Source organism: Lactuca virosa, chromosome 4, assembly GCF_052849685.1.
Source record: "Lactuca virosa cultivar CGN04683 chromosome 4, Lactuca_virosa_CGN04683_v6, whole genome shotgun sequence".
In the NCBI taxonomy this organism is placed as follows: Eukaryota; Viridiplantae; Streptophyta; class Magnoliopsida; order Asterales; family Asteraceae; genus Lactuca; species Lactuca virosa.
In genome coordinates this window covers 228,018,472-228,037,415 of record NC_136429.1, presented here as the reverse complement: position 1 = coordinate 228,037,415, position 18,944 = coordinate 228,018,472, and the positions used below count along the sequence as shown (strand labels likewise).

At 33.9% G+C, this 18,944-nt stretch overlaps 1 protein-coding gene across 1 annotated transcript; it reads left to right on the top strand.

The window, feature by feature from the left end:
- The first annotated feature begins 11,629 nt into the window (after positions 1 to 11,629).
- Positions 11,630 to 18,297, top strand: LOC145108052 (ABC transporter G family member 35-like). The gene is made up of 19 exons (XM_079045045.1): positions 11,630 to 12,056; positions 12,191 to 12,400; positions 12,773 to 12,857; positions 12,985 to 13,144; positions 13,216 to 13,346; positions 13,467 to 13,557; positions 13,662 to 13,963; positions 14,040 to 14,638; positions 14,736 to 15,006; positions 15,074 to 15,227; positions 15,305 to 15,457; positions 15,551 to 15,693; positions 15,807 to 16,139; positions 16,240 to 16,614; positions 16,712 to 16,845; positions 16,944 to 17,171; positions 17,253 to 17,424; positions 17,503 to 17,757; positions 17,838 to 18,297. Exons 1-19 carry the CDS (start codon positions 11,671 to 11,673, stop codon positions 18,108 to 18,110), a joined length of 4,455 nt encoding a protein of 1,484 aa, XP_078901171.1. The 5' UTR covers positions 11,630 to 11,670; the 3' UTR covers positions 18,111 to 18,297.
- Positions 18,298 to 18,944: the final 647 nt, after the last annotated feature.

The following is an 18,944-nucleotide window of genomic DNA, read 5'->3' as shown; positions in this document are numbered from 1 at the left end:
CATCCTTCAAAAGAATGTACATATTTATTTGAAAATTTTCTCTTAATAATAAGTTAAAATAAATAGTTTTTAGAGTTCTTAACCTTTAGTGGTTTTCATTTGATATATATATATATATATATATATATATATATATATATATATATATATATATATATATATATATATATATATATATATAGAGAGAGATAGGTTCAGATGTTTAAAGTAATTATTGTGTTATTGTATGCATAAATGTGGGCCAATCAAAATTAAATAAAAAATTAAATAATTAAATAAATAAATAAGGGTAATTTAGTAATATGATTAATAACTTCCAAAAATAATCTCTATAATCATGGTATTGACTTTTAACCTAATTTCTCCAGGTTTATATCTAGTTGACTTTTTCTAACCCTAATTTTATCCCCTTCATAAATCAGCCTCACACCCTTACCATCGAATCGAATGATCGTAGGAGAAACGGGTGCAATCCCAGATTTCCATTCCCGATTTCTAACCCTTTCGCTCCGAATTAACAAATTACAGACCAATGGAATAGGTGGATGGGACAACAGATTTCCGGCGAGTCCCTTTTGGGTCTACTCCTCGTCGGTCTTGGTGTGTTCTGTGATGAGGCGATTGGCAATTGAGGAAGGAGGCTCCTTCGGTGCTTGGCTGGACCGAAGAGGAAAAAGGAATGGAAGAATCGGGGGTAGGGTTGTTGCTCCGATCGTAGTAGGTCAGGAGATTGGGGGTCTGCTTCAACAACTCCCCTCTTCTTCTTCTTCTTCTTTATTTTTTTTATTTTTATTGCTCTTGACTGAAAATGATGAATGGAACGAATGTTTTTGTTGTTTGATTTTGAGGTGATCGACATGAAAGAAGAAAAACACACACTATAGTGTGTGGTCATTGCAGAAGACGAAGAAGAAGGTGGAGGTGGGTTATCATAGTCGACTGCTCGCCGATTTCCCTCTCTTTGTCACAGTCGACTGCTTATAACTTGCATTGGTTGGAATCGAAGCAGAAACAGAAATTACACTCAACTAAGTCCCTAGCCGGGTAAACCACATGTCTCTGTTGATATTAACTCAATTAAGCAGAACAAAGTTTTTACAACTTTATTTTAGTTCATTTCATTAAAATTAATGTAAACTTTAATCTGTTTCTTAGAGATAGTTTTCTACATGTTCATACTAAATTTTATATTCTATTGGAATGAAATCACGAATTCCAATTCTGTTGGAATGAAATCATGAATTCTAATTATGTTAGAATGGAGTATGAATATTTTATCACTGATTTATGCATGTTCTACAATTCTTGGTTATTGGTTTTGGTGCAATTCAAGTCCACATATTTTTCCAAAGGAATTTAGTTTTTTATTTTTCATCTGCTAATGCATTATTGGATCTAAACTACAATTTGGTTTTGTTTTCATAGAAGTTGATGCTTGAAAAATGGACCACAAAATTGAAAGTGATTCTAAGCAACATTATTCTTTTAGAATGTATTAGTGTCGATGTTAGATTTTGATGTTTTATTTCCCGTTTTAAAAGTTTTTTTAGTTTTATTATTTAACAATAAATGTAATTCTTAACAATTGTTACCCGTATTCTATAAGAAATAATGTATTTTTTGTTTTTATTCTTCAATTGATTGTTCAAGAATTTGTTATTCTACAAGAAGTTCTTAAAGTCATGATCAAGAAATAGGTTCAAGAATATTTTTATTATCTATGGTTCAAGAATATTTTTATTTTTGAGTAAATAATTAAATAAATAAATATATTCTGTCAGAATGTCCGAATTAAAATAATTATAATTCGTAAAATCGGAATTTTAAAATTAATAGAATCTATGATCCCTTAAAATATGCAATTTTCCTTTATTAAATCTATATTAATTGACTAAAATATTCTTGTAATTAAATTAGATGATATTTTTCAATTATATTTAATTCAATAATATATATTAATCACTTTTTTAAAATAAGTAAAATTAATTGGCCCACATTTATGCATACGATAACACAATAATTACCTTGAATAGAATAACCTAAGCCTATATATATATATATATATATATATATATATATATATATATATATATATATATATATATATATATATATATATACATATATAGAGAGAGAGAGAGAGGAGGGTTCAATTGAGAAAAAAAAGGTTGAGAATGGGGGAATCATTCTCAGCCAATCATTTAATTAGCATCTTAACATAAAATGCACGGTGGCAAACTTATAAATATGATATGATATCCTTCAATCACAGATACGTAACTGTGGATAATTTGATAACAATTCAAATTTATTACTACTCGATCGTTCATCATCTAAATTTCTTCTCCAACCCTCATCGATCATCCAGATTTCTTCAATTAAATCATCGATCAACATCATCCAGTGTTAATCAATCATCCATCTTCGTCAAAAACATGTTCATCAACATCATTCAACAGTAGACAAAAAAATTCGTTTTTGGTTCTTCAATCCAACCTTCAATTATGCTTGAATACGAGCATATCTTCAACATCTACGATTAATTATACTCTCAGTGTCATTAGATCAACATCATCGATAATCAACAACAGTTTCACTTCATATCATTCATTCAACATCGATCATCAAACAAAACTTCGAAATTAAGGTTAGAAAAACATCAAATCATTTTTTTTTTGAAAAATTTCATATAATTCTCTATCAATCTACTATTTTGTAAGTTTTAAATAGTCAAAGTATCATGTTCTTAGCATTTTAAAAAAAGTTTACTTGTATGCACTCCAACTGTTTGATGAAATGCATAAACTAAATTATCACGTTATATTCACATATGAATATGTTTTCGCACCTTAATCGGTATATGATTATTAAAACACAAAACAAACATACAATTTTATATGTTATTCATATGTGAATAACATATAAAAATTATATATTTGTGAATATACCTTGTAATATTCATATGTTAATATTCTGTGTAATATTTATATGTGAATAAACTGTGTAATATTCACATATGAATATACCATCTAATATTCATAAGCGAATATATCATCTAATACTTACAAGTGAAAATACTATGTAATATTCACAAGTGAATGCATCGTTTAATATTTAAATATGAATATAATGTATCATATTCACAACTGTATATACTATATATTATTCATATGTGAATATATTGTGTAATATTCATGAATAAATATACCATGCAATATTTAGATGTGACTAGAATGTGTAATATTCACAAGTAAATATACCATATAATATTCACATGTGAATCTACCATATAATATTCATATGTGAATATACTATGTAATATTCATTTGTGAATATATCATGTAATATCACATGTAAATATACAATATAAACAACATATATCATATAATATTCACATATGATTATACATTCATGTGTGAATATACCATGTGATAATTAGAATGTGATAAATCGTTATTATTATGAACTAAAAGCATATTTTTAACATTTTTTATGTGTATTCACATGTTTTTCATGTATCGTTATAACTCAATAAAAGAATAACATTTCAATCAATGGTTGGTTCATATCCCGGTGGTTGACGATTGGTTGACGTAATTGAGAAGATATCATTGACGAAGACAATATGTTTTTATATTCACGTGTAAATGTTATACAATTTAATATATTCTTCATTGTGATCGTGTTAAATTCAAATGCAAATGATATTAATTAACCAATACAATGTTGTTTGTCTTATTATAATGTTGATTTTACATGTAAAATAATATTGGTACAATATACAAAAAAAAACTATTAACAAACCAATTCTTTAAGTGTATTATTTATTTTTATATATAAAGGTTATATTCACAAAATAAATAAATCAACATGTATAGTTTATTCACATAAATAAAAATAACAAATTACAATGATGTTTTTACTAGTGGGGTTGAAGTTAGTAACATCATCAGTAAATATGTCGTAATGGTTTCTAAACTTTATTCATATATGAATAAATAGCATGTCATGATGATGTCATCACTAGTAGGAATGAAAATTTAGTGACATCGTCAAAACAATTTGCCGCAATGAAGTTTAGTCTCGGAATTGGACGTAATTTTCATATTTGATGTAAAATGGTACGATTTACAAAACTTACAGCTTCGCCGTGACGTACGGTGTTTTTCGGTTATTCGGAACTGTTTAGGGCCTCAAAATAACGTTTTTCTATTTTTATAATTTTACGAAAAAAAAGTTATCATTTATTCACAAATGAATATAACATTAATAAAAATATATATGCTTATATAATTATTTTATTAACCTAAAAAGATTAGTTGTATGTGAATAAATATATATTCTTATCAAATACTTTTTTTATCTTTAATTTTATATATTTTGTAGTCCTCGATTTTATTGACAGTTTTATTCATTTGTGAATAATACATATATATTCACATTTGATTATTACATATATATATATATATATATATATATATATATATATATATATATATATATTCATTTGTGAATATTACATATGTTCACATGCGGATATAATTTTCATATGTTATTCACATATGAATTACAAACTTGCTTAGGACCTCAAAACAATGTTTTTTTTTTCGAAAAAAATACATTATCATTTATGAATATTACATATATTCATTTGTGAATATTACATGTATTCACATGTAAAAATAATTTTTATATGTTATTCACATATGAATTACATAGTTGCTCTGTATTTTTAAAAAACATACATTGATTCTCATGTAAAGGCATATTCACTTGTGAATATTACGTGATATATTTAGTTTATGCATTTCATCGAACAGTTGGCGTGCAAATAAATTAACTTATATAATTATGGTAAAAAATTAACAATTGAAGCCAATAATTACAACACAAATCAAATCCTATCAAAATTGATCAATAATCAGTAGGTTTAGATCAAAATTTGTGAAAATTTTTATGAAAAATGAAGTTTTTCAAGCCTGAAAAGAGATTTTAAAAAAAATCTTCAAATATATGGTTATGCTGATGCACTTTCGATTGCTATTTGTTTTTTGATATTGGTGAAGGTTCGATTGATGAAGTTTCGATGACTGGTGATCACAAAATGATGTGACATCGATAAATATGGATTATGTTTATCGATTTTGCTTGACATCAACGAAACTGGACAAGATTGAATCACGACTTACACTTAATAGTACGAATAAATGTTTTTGATGATGAATCACAACATTTTGATAGAAATAACGAAGATTTTTGATGAAGAATTGATGTTTTATGAAGTGTCGATGTTTTTTGATGATGAACATGTGACGTTGATGTTTTTTTGATGAAGAACAGATGACGTTGATGAAGAACAAATGATGTTGATGGAGAAGATATGATGTTGATAAAGAACAGAGGAACGATCCAGATGAATGAATAACAGGTGATGTTGATGAAGAACGAATGAACGATTCAGAAAAACAGCGTGTCTTTAATGACTTAATGTAAATGTGTTTTACATATATAAAAATGATTGGCTGAGAATGATTCCCCCATTCTCAACCTTTTATTTTTTCTTAATTGAACTTTTATATATATATATATATATATATATATATATATATATATATATATATATATATATATATATATATATATATATATATATATATACACAAAACACGTGGTTACTCCAAATCACGGAAGATTCATTTTATTTATTTTGATTTTAATTCTTTATTGGACATAACAATAATATTATTGATTCTGAAATGATTACAAAAGATACCAACATTGAACCTCTGGTGACTAACAATAGTCATGTTAATCACTACTTGAGGCAGGTGATTTTAAAGTTAGTGTTGAAAACTTAAGAGTAGAAAATCTTCAAGAAGTTCCTATTGTTGAAGGGGAGAACATGAACTTCAATGATGATGATAATATCTTTTAAGATAGTCAAACTATTGTTAGGGAGGGGAGGGGCTCTTCATTCATAAGTAATAATTTGATACCCCTCAACTATGTACCGGTAGAGGAAACAAAAAGCATGCTTATGTTCAAGTCATAGGAGATCTGGTACATAGTGAGAAATTGATAAGATAATCTGTCGCCGGTATAATTTTGGAATTTATGTAATTTATGAAAGTACAAAAAAAAAAGTTAGATTATCGACCGATAGGGACAGCCTTACATCGCAAAGTAATCTGTCGCTAAACCCCTTAGTCAACTACTCACCACTTAATAGGTCGCTAAAGTATCTGTTGCTAAGCTGTCACAACCGACCGTCTCTGGCGTTATAGTTATTTATAAATATTCCGTCACCAAATATTCATCTTTATTCCGTGACATATTTTGCAATTAGGTTGGTTAATTAAGATTTGGTTTCAATTATTGGACTAGGGACGACGGCTTCCATTGTTGAATTTGAAACTTCTGTTGCTATTAATTAACCATGGTATAGTACACAGAATGAAACATCCCAAAATACGGCCCAAAAATTTCATTTTTCAATCATTAATAAAATCATAAACCATCCAAGATCATAAATAAAATCGTGAGTCATGTATCCTAATGTGTCATAAAAACTGTTCCATATAAAAATCTCATAACAAAATATCAGAGTAAAACTCCCAGGCTGAAGACTGTGGTGCGTGTCATGCGATCATCCCGAGCCCTTCCCTTTGCTAGTGGAAGTACCTGAAACCAAAACTGAAAACTGTAAGCACGAAGCTTAGTGAGCTCCCCCAAACTACCACATACCATACAATAACATATAAAACACATATTGGGCCTTGCCCACTGCATCGGGCCCCGCCCGACATCAGACCGAAGTCCGACATAATTTGGACCCCGCCCACTGCATCGGGCCCCGCCCGGCATCAGACCGAAGTCCGGAATAACTTGGGCCCCGCCTACTGCATCGGACCGAAGTCTGGAATAACTTGCGCCCTGCCCACTGCATCGAATCGAAGTCCAGAATAATTGAACATGACATATACATAAACATGTAACATAAACATATAAATGTTGCATCGGGCTTGCCCGGCATCAGACCGAAGTCCGGAACACAAAGCACATAACATAAACATACATGAATCACAAAGACATCAAGCATACATACTACTTCTCGGGACCACCCCGGCATCAAACCGAAGTCGGGAAACATATAAACTGCATCAGGCTAACCCCGACATCAGACCGAAGTCGGGAACTACTAATATCTAAACGAGCCGGCATTGTGGCCGTATACCCGTTCCTAAAGGAGGAAACTCACCTCGCGTAGCTGGCTGCTGAAACACTGAGCGGAAAATATCTGACTGCTGTTTCGGCGACTCTCCGGCTATAATTTCCACAATGACACTTAGTCAGAAACTAACAACTATCCTTAGGGTAAATTGACCATTTTACCCCTGGCTAAAGTCCACATCCTGGTCAAAGTCAACTTTCCAGTTGACCGGACTCGCCGAGTTGGCCCGCCAACTCGCCGAGTCCCAATCCTTTCATCTATCCCTAACTCGTCTCCACTCGTCGAGTTTAGCAAGAACTCGACGAGTTCTCCTTCAATCATAACATCGGGACAATCTTCATCTGACTCGTCGAGTTCCTCCCGAACTCGTCGAGTTTATCTTCATCATATGATAGTGTCTAGTATGTGACTAGCTGAGTTGTATGAACAACTCGTCGAGTCCGTCTTCATGAGTTGGGAGATGGCCTTGGACTCGCCGAGTACGTTCCTACACTCGCTGAGTCCCATGGTTTCCAGATCCATGGCTATGTCCATTTCGTTGAGTCCCTTCCCTTGACTCATCTAAATCCCTTCTAAACTCAACTGGGTTTCTCCTGAATCATAACAGTTTTGGGAATCAAACAACAACTCACCGATTCCTAGGAACGACTCGTCGAGTCTATGCATGTCCAAGTCTATAACCCAACTTCTGATGTGAAAAACTCATCCAGAAGGTAGATCTAGGCTCCTAAGATCGGTATGACACGTAAAGTCATGAACTTTACGTTCATGCATGGGACTTTTATGCTCAAAGGACCAAAAATGGGGTTTATTTCATACTTGGGGTTCTCATGGCCATAAAGATGGCACCTTTATGCCATGAGGACCCTCCAAGGTTCCAGATCTGAGTGTAAATCGACTTGGGACGTCCAAGTCCCAATGATCAAGCTTCTTGGACCCAAAACTTCATAAAAATGACCACAAGGAGATCTAAGAAACTACAAGTCAAGTATGAAGCTTGATTACCAGAAAGTGAAGAGAAACTGATGTTGTTCTTGGATCTACAATCTTCTCTTGAAGTCCTCCTTCTTCCTCTTCTTCCCACAAGCTTCAAATTACACAAGATTACTCAAAAATGACACTCAAACACTCACAAGGCTAAAGGTGGCGAGTTAGGGTTTTCTGGACGTTGAGGGAGTGATAAGGGAGGCCACCAGGGTGTTAAGTTCTTTAAATAGGGAGACAACCCTTAAAATTAGGGTTTCTATCAAAACAACTCCTACTCGCCAAGTCGGTCTTCCGACTCGTCGAGTAGGTCACTTAGTTCCCCGACCCGGAGTCGATCCTACTCGACGAGTTGGCCTCCAACTCGTCGAGTCCAAGTAAAATATGAAGTTGACTCAAATTAAATGCATACCTGGAATTGGGTGTTACACGGAAACCCCCAATCCATCGGTGAACACTTTCACACACGATGTAATATTCCACATTTAAAACTCTATTTTATTGTTGTGGTCGTTATGACACTAATCTTCGGCAAAAATAGCTGGTAGCGGGTAGCGGGTAACGTTTTCTTAAACACTATATGAAGTAGCATTTGGATTTGGAGCCTTTTATTTAAAATAAACATAGAAGCTTGTAGTGTCAAACGAGACTTTTTGTTCAAAATTGAGCGTTTTGTCAAACACTAGAAGCTATAAGCTCTCAAACGTTGCGTGCTGATTACGCCCTAATTGTGGAGAGGTAAGTTGAGACTCATATTAAGAGCTTTACTCAAAGTTCATTTGCATTTTTTGAGATTTTCAGTTACAAGCGTAAATGATATTTTATTGAGGATACATTCGAAGAAATACTACTAGGTATGAAAATATTTAAATAATAAGTACGGAAAAATGACATATATGCCCTATTAAGTTTATAGGGTTTACTCTTTTAGTCCCTAAACTATTTTTGTGGTTTTATGAGTAACCAACTCATGGGCAACCTGTCTTTTTAGTCCCTATAATTTAGAATAATCGGTTTTATATGCCACATTAGCAATTTAAGATGATGTGGACAGTAAAGTTCATAATTTCATTTTCTAGTCAAAATTGAGATAATAAAGTCGGCATGTCGTGTAGAAAGGAACACATAAACACACATATACCTACTTTCTTCACCACCACCCACTCCCCATCATCACATTCATCAGTTTTTATAAAGTCGGCAACCCTTGATGCAACCACCGTCACTCTCATAAGGCTTTCATACGATTCACCTAAGACTCAACCTTAGCAGCGACTGTTTTCTTGAGAGACTAGACAACCTTAGCAGTGACTGTTTTCCCTTGTTTTTAGAGTCTAATTGCTTCCAATCTTGCAAACACCTACTGATTTCATTCTCGATTTCAATCTCCTTATTAGTTTTCTCCTCCGAATTCTCAAGAACACCTGATTATGATAACCCAATTGGAAGATTATGGAAGGGTTTCGATTGGTGAAGGGGGTGAAGAACGAAACCAGAGGGTTTCGAGGACCCAATTGGGATTTGGTTTTCTTTACTGGAAAACGAAGAATAGACAGAGTCGAAAGAATCAAAAGATCGGTTTATGGTTACCAGTTTCTTCACGAGCCACGATGTCGATTTGATGAGATTGTTCGAATTCAAGCTCTCGGAATCAGCGCCATTGTCGAAAACTACATTGTTCCATACCTGAAGATCTTTCTTGTCCATGATTGCTTCTGGGTGTTCTCCAAGAACACTCTTTGGAGCTTGTTGTGCTTAATTATGACCCACTTCAAAGCGGGAGTTAGGTCACACGACTGGATTTAAGATTTGGGTTTTTTTGTTGACGATGGTTTCTTCTTCATGAGCTTTGTTTATGAAACAATCGCCGATTTCAAACATGCTTTTCAAGATATAAATGACTAGTGATTATATGGTTGATTTTGTAGGAATCTAAGTCGACGAAACTGTAAGGTTTGTATAACAAACAACGTCGAAAGAGAGTCGAGATGTTTTTTTGGAGCTTTGTCGTGCTTAATGAACTCAATCGGAGCCGAATTGGTGATATGGCAAAGTTTGTTCAACAAATTGGGAAAATTCAAAGTCGATATGTGGAAATTGGTCAACAAAATGTTAATGAGGCAAAGGGTAACGGGATGACCACTTCATTTTGGCCAAAAGGACCTAATCGACCCGACAAAAACGACTTTGTTCCGTCATAAAGCCACGAAAATAATTTAGGGACTAAATAGACCAACTGTAGAAAATTCGTAGGATATTTGTGTCATTTTCCCTAATAAGTACTGATATAGAAGATCCATGAATTACATTAATAGATTAACATGATTTTTCTCAAAAAATTTAATGTGGGATTAACCAAACTATGAATAAAATCAAGGTTTTGAAAACCGGACCGGACATCGAACCGGATGTCTTAGTGGTTTGATGGTTCAATTGGTTCGACCCGGAAAAACCGGATATATATATATATATATATATATATATATATATATATATATATATATATATATATATATATATATATGTGTGTGTGTTATATGTATATATTATATTAAATATATGTAGTATGTGTGTTTTTTAAATATATGAAGTGCATACGTAGTTGTGTAAAAAAACAAATATAATATTCATGTGTGTTGTGTAAAAATAAATAGTGTAAACATATTTAATGTGTAAATTGTAAAAGAACGTTGAAATATTGAGGCATCCCAAATTGTAAAAATGGAAGTATTGAGCATCCCACGTCGATGGGTGAAACTAAAAGAGAAGGTAAACTCCATCTATAAAAGGGAGTATTATGCGTGCCAGGTTAATTACTTATAGCCTCGTTTCAATTGGCTGGCTCCCTTGAGCTGGATTGCTCTTTTGAGCTATTTTGAGCTAGATATGAGAGCCAATGCTTTACAATAAACCGGTTTTTTTCCGGTTGAACCAACCGGTTTTTTCCGGTTCTTAGCAAAACCTGTGGTTTTTAACTGTTTGATTGACAGCCGGTTTTTGGGTGCTTAAAAACCGGAGACCTGACCGGTTTCCGGTTGAATCGGCCGGTCCGGTCCGGTTTTCAAAACACTGAATACAATGCATACCATGCAGTCAAAAAGTCAAGGAAACGTGATAAAATAAATTAAAAAATAAAAGAAAAAGAGAGAGAGAAAATGAAAAAGAGAGAGAGAGAAAATGAAACTCTAGATTGGTATTGTCCATGCACTTCAAATAAAACTACTTAATTTTGCAGTTAATTGATACGACTTTCATGCATAAACCATTAATACAAAATTAATTATTCAGAACGAACGGCGTCCAATCATCCACGTATTCCTCAATCCTCCGTCCAATCAATCATCTCCGTATTCTAGGATTCAGTGTCTATAAAACTGGATTAATGGAAAACAAGACGACCGAACAGACATAACTACAATCTTTGAAGAACTTGGGAATTTCGAAAGTTAAGGGTGATGGAGGAAGAGAATGAAGATAGCATAATCAGGAGTTTAGGTAGAAGTTTGAGTAGGGCAGCTGGCAGTTTGAGAATGGAAGACGTGTTCTCCATTGGTTATGCCGGCACCCACCATGGAAGGAGCAGCCACCACTCTGTGGAAGACGAAGAGGCATTGCGCTGGGCAGCTTTGGAGAAACTCCCAACCTACAAACGGATACGAACAACCATCTTCAAGTCTTATATTCCAGCTGATCTTAAAAACCAAACACCAGCTGATAAGTTGCTGTTAGATGTCCGAGAGCTCGATCAACATACTCAACAAGACTTCATTAACAAGACATTTAAGGTTGTTGAAGAAGATAACGAAATGTTCTTGAAAAAGTTTAGAGATCGTGTTGATAAGTAAGGCTTGTACTTCATAATCTATTTCCTTTCTTGTTATTCTATTTATATTTTATTGACATGTTGGTTAATTCCCGCCAGATATTGATACTATCTATCAACATGATTACGAAATAACCCCGTTAATATTTCAGGGTTGGCATCGTTCTTCCAACAGTAGAAGTTCGGTTTCAAAATTTGACGATAGAAGCAGATTGCTATATAGGTGATAGAGCACTTCCTTCACTACCAAACGCCACCCGAAACACTGTCGAAGCAATTTTGGGTAATATTGGAATCAGTTTATCTAAAAAAACTAAACTCACTATTCTTAAAGATGCATCCGGAATTATCAAACCTTCAAGGTACGTATATCATAGTGATTTCAATTAAGGATACCGCTCATACTAGGAGCGATTATAAGAACATTCATGGTTTAGTGGAAATGGTCGAATGAGGTTGAATACTATTATTTAATGGATTAAACCAAACATAGTGAAATACCAAGTTGGCATTTATTAACGCATTAACGGCCTTTGTACCCTTCAATAGGGAAAAATAATAATTATTTTTTTTTTTAATATGTTCCATTGAACCTTTCTAAAGTGCAATGCATTTTAGGAATTAAATGATAAAATTGTATAAAAATGTAATACTTATACACAATCCATTAAATTTTATATTGTATAATAATTTATATTGATGGGTAACACAATATTGGATTTGTAACGTTACAGAATGACACTTTTATTGGGCCCCCCTTCTTCTGGAAAGACCACACTACTGTTGGCTATGGCCGGAAAGCTTGACCGCAGCTTAAAGGTCATTATAAAGTTTAAATGTTCGATACAAACATTAGACATGTGATTAAAGCTTCCAATGAAGTGTAATATTTACATTTACTATGAGGTGTAACTATATCAACTGGACAAACATATAAATTAAACAGGTTGAAGGAGAGATTACTTACAATGGTTATAAGCTCAATGAATTTGAACCTCGAAGAACATCAGCCTACATAAGCCAGAACGATGTTCATGTTGGAGAAATGACCGTCAAAGAAACCTTAGATTTCTCAGCAAGGTGCCAAGGAGTGGGATCGAAGTTAGGTAATGCTTTTTTAAATAATCTTGAAACAAAATATTATATGATTAATTAATAACCAAAATATGAAATATAGAAATGCTAGTGGAGCTTGCAAGAAGAGAGAAGCAAGCAGGGATTCACCCAGAAGCTGAAGTCGACCTTTTTATGAAGGCAACTGCCATAGAAGGAGAAGCAAGCAGTTTGATTACTTACTATACTCTTAGAGTAAGATAGATCCTCTCGAACTCTATAACCTTTATGATCTTATTTATTATAGTTAAAAACTTTATCTAAATAAAAACTTTCTTTTGTCTATTAATTAATGCGTCTATTAACGCATATTAGATATTAGGCCTGGATGTCTGCCGTGATACCTATGTGGGTGATGCAATGCTACGAGGAATCTCTGGTGGACAGAAGAAGCGATTAACTACAGGTTAATTTGATAATTTCCTTTCTTTTGGTCTATACAATTTCAGTATGTTTAATTATATTGGACACTGACTTTGGTAAATACTAAATTTGGTTTTGGTCCCTTAGGAGAGATGCTTGTGGGACCCGCAAAAACTTTGTTTATGGACGAGATATCAACAGGTCTAGACAGTTCCACTACATTTCAAATAGTCAAGTGCTTGCAACAAATTGTACACCTCACCGAGTCAACAATCTTAATGTCCCTACTACAACCTGCTCCAGAGACATTCCATCTATTTGATGACATCATTCTAATATCCGAGGGACAAATTGTGTATCAAGGACCACGAGAACATGTTCTTGATTTTTTCACGAGTTGTGGATTCATGTGTCCAGAAAGAAAGGGCACTGCTGATTTCTTGCAAGAGGTACAATACAAACTACCATTAAGTTAATAGAACCCCAACTTACAAGATTTTCAACATTGTTTTATCTTAATGATAGGTTACCTCTCAGAAGGATCAAGAGCAATATTGGATAGATAGAACCAAACCATACAGATATATCCCAGTTAGTGAATTTGCTCAGCACTTCAAGAATTTCCACGTGGGTGAGAAGTTAAACAATGAGCTTTTACTCCCATATGACAAGACCCGAAGCCATAAAGCAGCTTTAGTCTTCAAAAAATACTTGGTGTCAAACAAGGAGCTTCTCAAGGCCTCATGGGATAAGGAATGGCTCCTATTAAAGAGAAACAGTTTCATTTACATTTTCAAGAGTGTCCAGTTTATCATTGTAGCTTTCGTTGGGATGACTTTGTTTTTTAGGACTACAATGCACACTAGGGATGAACAAGATGGTGCAATCTATATAGGAGCACTTTTGTTCAGCTTACTCATAAACATGTTTAATGGTCTAGCTGAAATTTCCCTCACTATAATAAGGCTTCCTGTAATTTTTAAGCAAAGAGAACTTCTCTTTCACCCATCATGGGCTTACACACTTCCAACCTTCTTGCTTCGATTACCAATTTCTTTGTTTGAGAGTGTTGCTTGGATGGTTATCGTGTATTATGGTGTTGGCTTTGCTCCTGAAGTTAGCAGGTATCAAAATTTTATTGTTGTGTAATTACAACTTCATTTGTGACACTATTTTTTAATTAAAAGATCTATATATAATATATCCTACTATTGTCTACAGGTTCTTCAAGCATTTCCTGGTAGTGTTTATGATACAGAATGTGTCAGGGGGACTTTTTCGGCTTATTGCTGGAGTGTGTAGGACAATGAACATGGCAAATGCGGGTGGAACCCTTGTACTTCTTTTCATATTCTTTTTTGGTGGTTTTCTCATTCCTAAAGCTCAAATTCCTGATATGTGGGAATGGGGTTATTGGCTATCACCATTGTCATATGGCTTTAAAGCTTTTGCAGTGAATGAGTTCTTTGCACCTAGGTGGATGAAGAAAATGGTAAGTAACTAAAAGCATAAAAACTATAATAAAAGGAAGTGTATTCATTATATTTTGCTGTTCACAGAGTTCGGATAATGTAACTACCTTGGGAATAGCAATACTAGAAAATATGGATATACCAACCCAAAGAAGCTGGTTTTGGACTGGTGTTGCCTCTCTTCTTGGTTTTGCTATTCTATTCAACATCCTCTTTACTTTTGTGCTTATGTATTTTGATCGTAAGTTTCCACTTAAAACTGTTTCTCAAAGAACTTTTAACTATAACTAACCTTTGATTGTCATACTAATTTATAAGCCCCTGGAAAACCACAACCAATTATCTCCAAAGAAACAGCCTTAGGGATGGAGAATCAACAGCATAGTAACCAACAACCAACACTTGAAAAGATTGCATCAAAGCAAGATATAACTCCTCAATCGTTATTTGTTGCTAATGGAAGCAATTCGAGTAAGAAAAACAAGTTTCAAAAAACATAGAAGTTCACTCACCTAGTCACACTTTTATCAGTTTTACTAACACAATATATGACTTCTGTAAAAGGAATTATTGAATTGCAAGTCGAACAAAGTGGATCCAACTCTTATGATTCTAATGGGAGTGCTAGTAGAAAGGGAATGATTTTACCATTTACTCCACTTGCCATGTCATTTGATAGCATCAACTATTTTGTTGATATGCCCCAAGTAATTAAATTCTCATGCTCTTTAACTTTTTGTCAATATGAATTCCAATTCAAAACTTAATAAGAATCGTAAAACAAATTTTATTACAAATCCAATGGTTTTTGTTGAAACAGGAAATGAGAGAAGAAGGGGTAACAGAAAATAGGTTGCAGTTACTTAGTGAAGTAACTGGTGCTTTTAGGCCTGGAGTACTAACTGCACTGATGGGAGTAAGTGGAGCTGGTAAAACGACATTGATGGATGTTTTAGCAGGAAGAAAGACAGGTGGTTATACTGAAGGAGATATAAGAATATCAGGATTTCCAAAGAAACAAGAAACTTTTGCTAGAATTTCTGGATATTGTGAGCAAACTGATATCCACTCTCCACAAATAACTGTTGACGAATCCTTGATTTACTCGGCTTTCCTTCGATTGCCAAAAGAAGTGGGCAATGAGGATAAGATGGTGAGGGAATGGGAATGGGAATGAGAATGCAATCAAATTTTGTCAAACAAGATAAGAAGAAGGCTAGAGAGCTAATTTTCTCCTATTTGGTGTCTTTCAGATTTTTGTCCATGAAGTCTTAGAGCTAGTAGAACTAGGTAACCTCAAGGATGCAATAGTTGGGCTTCCAGGAGTTAGTGGATTGTCAACAGAACAAAGAAAGAGACTAACAATTGCAGTAGAACTTGTTGCAAATCCTTCAATTATTTTCATGGATGAACCAACTTCTGGACTTGATGCAAGAGCAGCTGCCATTGTTATGAGAGCTATAAGAAACACAGTGGAAACAGGGAGAACTGTTGTATGCACCATTCATCAGCCTAGCATCGATATCTTTGAATCCTTTGATGAGTTGTTGCTGATGAAAAGAGGAGGACAAGTGATCTATGCAGGACCACTAGGCAGGAATTCTCAAAACATTGTAGAATATTTTGAGGTATTACGACATGCATATTTTAAAACCTAGACAATCGATCCTTAATTAATATTGACATAAGCGTAAGTGATTAACTAGTCACATATAATGCGAATAGGAAATTCCTGGGGTCCCAAAGATTCCAGAAAAATACAATCCTGCAACATGGATGTTGGAAGTCAGTTCTAGTGCTGCAGAGATCCGACTCAATATGGATTTTGCTGAGTACTTCAGATCATCAGTCATGCAACAGTAATGTTTTTTTTTTTTTTTTTTCTAATGATAATTATTAAGTAACACAAAATCATCAAAATATTGTAATAATTTGTCTATGCTCTAATACTCAATAGGAGAAACAAGCATTTAGTGATGCAATTAAGTACACCCCCTCCTGGAGCAGTTGATCTTCATTTTGAAACACAATATTCTCAGTCTACATGGGAACAATTCAAGTCTTGTATATGGAAGATGTGGTGGAGTTACTGGAGAAATCCTGATTATAATCTTGTCCGAAACTTCTTCACATTGGCTACTGCACTCATTGTTGGAACATTGTTTTGGAAGATTGGTGAAATAAGGTCACTCTCCAACACTTGAACATAACATCACTTATATATGATGATCTTCATCACTCTTAATTTCCCCAACTCTTTCTTCAGGGAGAACACCAACAATTTGAATACCATCATTGGAGCCATGTATGGTGGTGTGTTCCTTGTTGGTATGAACAACTGCCAAACAGTGCAACCAGTAGCAGCCACAGAAAGAACAGTGTTCTATCGAGAAAGAGCAGCTGGAATGTACTCAGTATTACCATATGCCATGGCACAGGTCTAAATTTCAATAAATATTCACAAAATAACAAACCAATGATTTTAAGTTTTAACAAACGGAGATACATACGTTCAGGTGTTTGTAGAGATCCCATACGTATTTATTGAAGCCACCTATTACACAGTAATAGTGTATGCCATGGTGTCATTTCAATGGACAGCATCGAAATTTCTTTGGTCATTTTTCATCAACTTCTTTTCATTCCTCTATTTTACATACTACGGACTCATGACTGTTTCCATCACACCAAACGAGCAACTGGCAGCCATATTGGCAGCTTCATTTTACTCGGTCTTCAATTTCTTTTCAGGGTTTTACATCCCTAGACCTGTAAGTCATATTTTCCATGCTTATGCATTGTAATAATTTATTCATCTAGAGGCTAAAGTTTACTTATTGGTGAATTTCAGAGAATTCCAAAGTGGTGGGTGTGGTACTACTGGATGTGTCCAATGGCCTGGACTGCTTATGGGTTCATTGTTTCACAGTACCATGATGTTGAGAAAACGATCAAGGTGCCTGGGATGTCATATGAACAGCCCATAAATTTGTATATCCAAGACTATTATGGGTATAGATTAGATTTCATGGGTCCGGTTGCTGCGGTTCTTGTTGGTTTTTGTGTATTGTTTGTTGGCATCTATGTCTTCTGTTTAAGGACATTGAACTTCCAAGTGAGATGAACCTACATCACTATCCTAATATATTTATATGTTTTTATGAATTCAACTAGAAACTTATTAATTGGGTTGCATTATCAAAAATCATGTCCCATGGTTTTATGAATGGAATATTGTAATTTCATGTATTTGAATATTTACTCAACATTAATAATGTTTCTTGGCTACACTTGCTAAGATTGGCAATTTATGTAATGGGCTATGTATCATAAATTTGATTATGATATTATATTAAATGCTATAAGCGACGGATTAACGCGGAATCGTTAGTCGAAAAACCCGTGTTTCTATTGTCAGCGACGGATTAAGGACGACATAATTACTCATGGAACCTCTAGATCATTGTTGTTTATTAGTAAATGTACAATTTTCTGTTTTAACAATGGTTTAGTAGGTGTGAATCTGTTCCATAACAAGGATTCACAAATGTAGATTCAAATTTTATACCCGAAAATCAAAACATGAGCATTCGACTACCAAAATAAATATTAATATTTTATTAGCAAAATAAAAATTCATGTTCGATTGCAAATTATGAAACCACATCACAAAAATCAAAAGTGTCAAAATATAGTTAAGGGGGTATTTGTGGCAATTTCAAATTATAATTTTATATATTTAATTAAAAGAAATAAGGGGGGTGATAGGTGACTATTTGCTATTAGTGAAAGGAGGGGTGAGGGGAGTGTGATGAGAAAATAAGGTGTTGATGAGTGATATTAGTGAAAGGAGGGGTGAGGGGAGTGTGATGAGAAAATAATGTGTTGATGAGTGATGCCGAGAAAAAATGAGGGGATGTGATAGCCAACACCGGTTGGCCTAACTAATTTATTTATT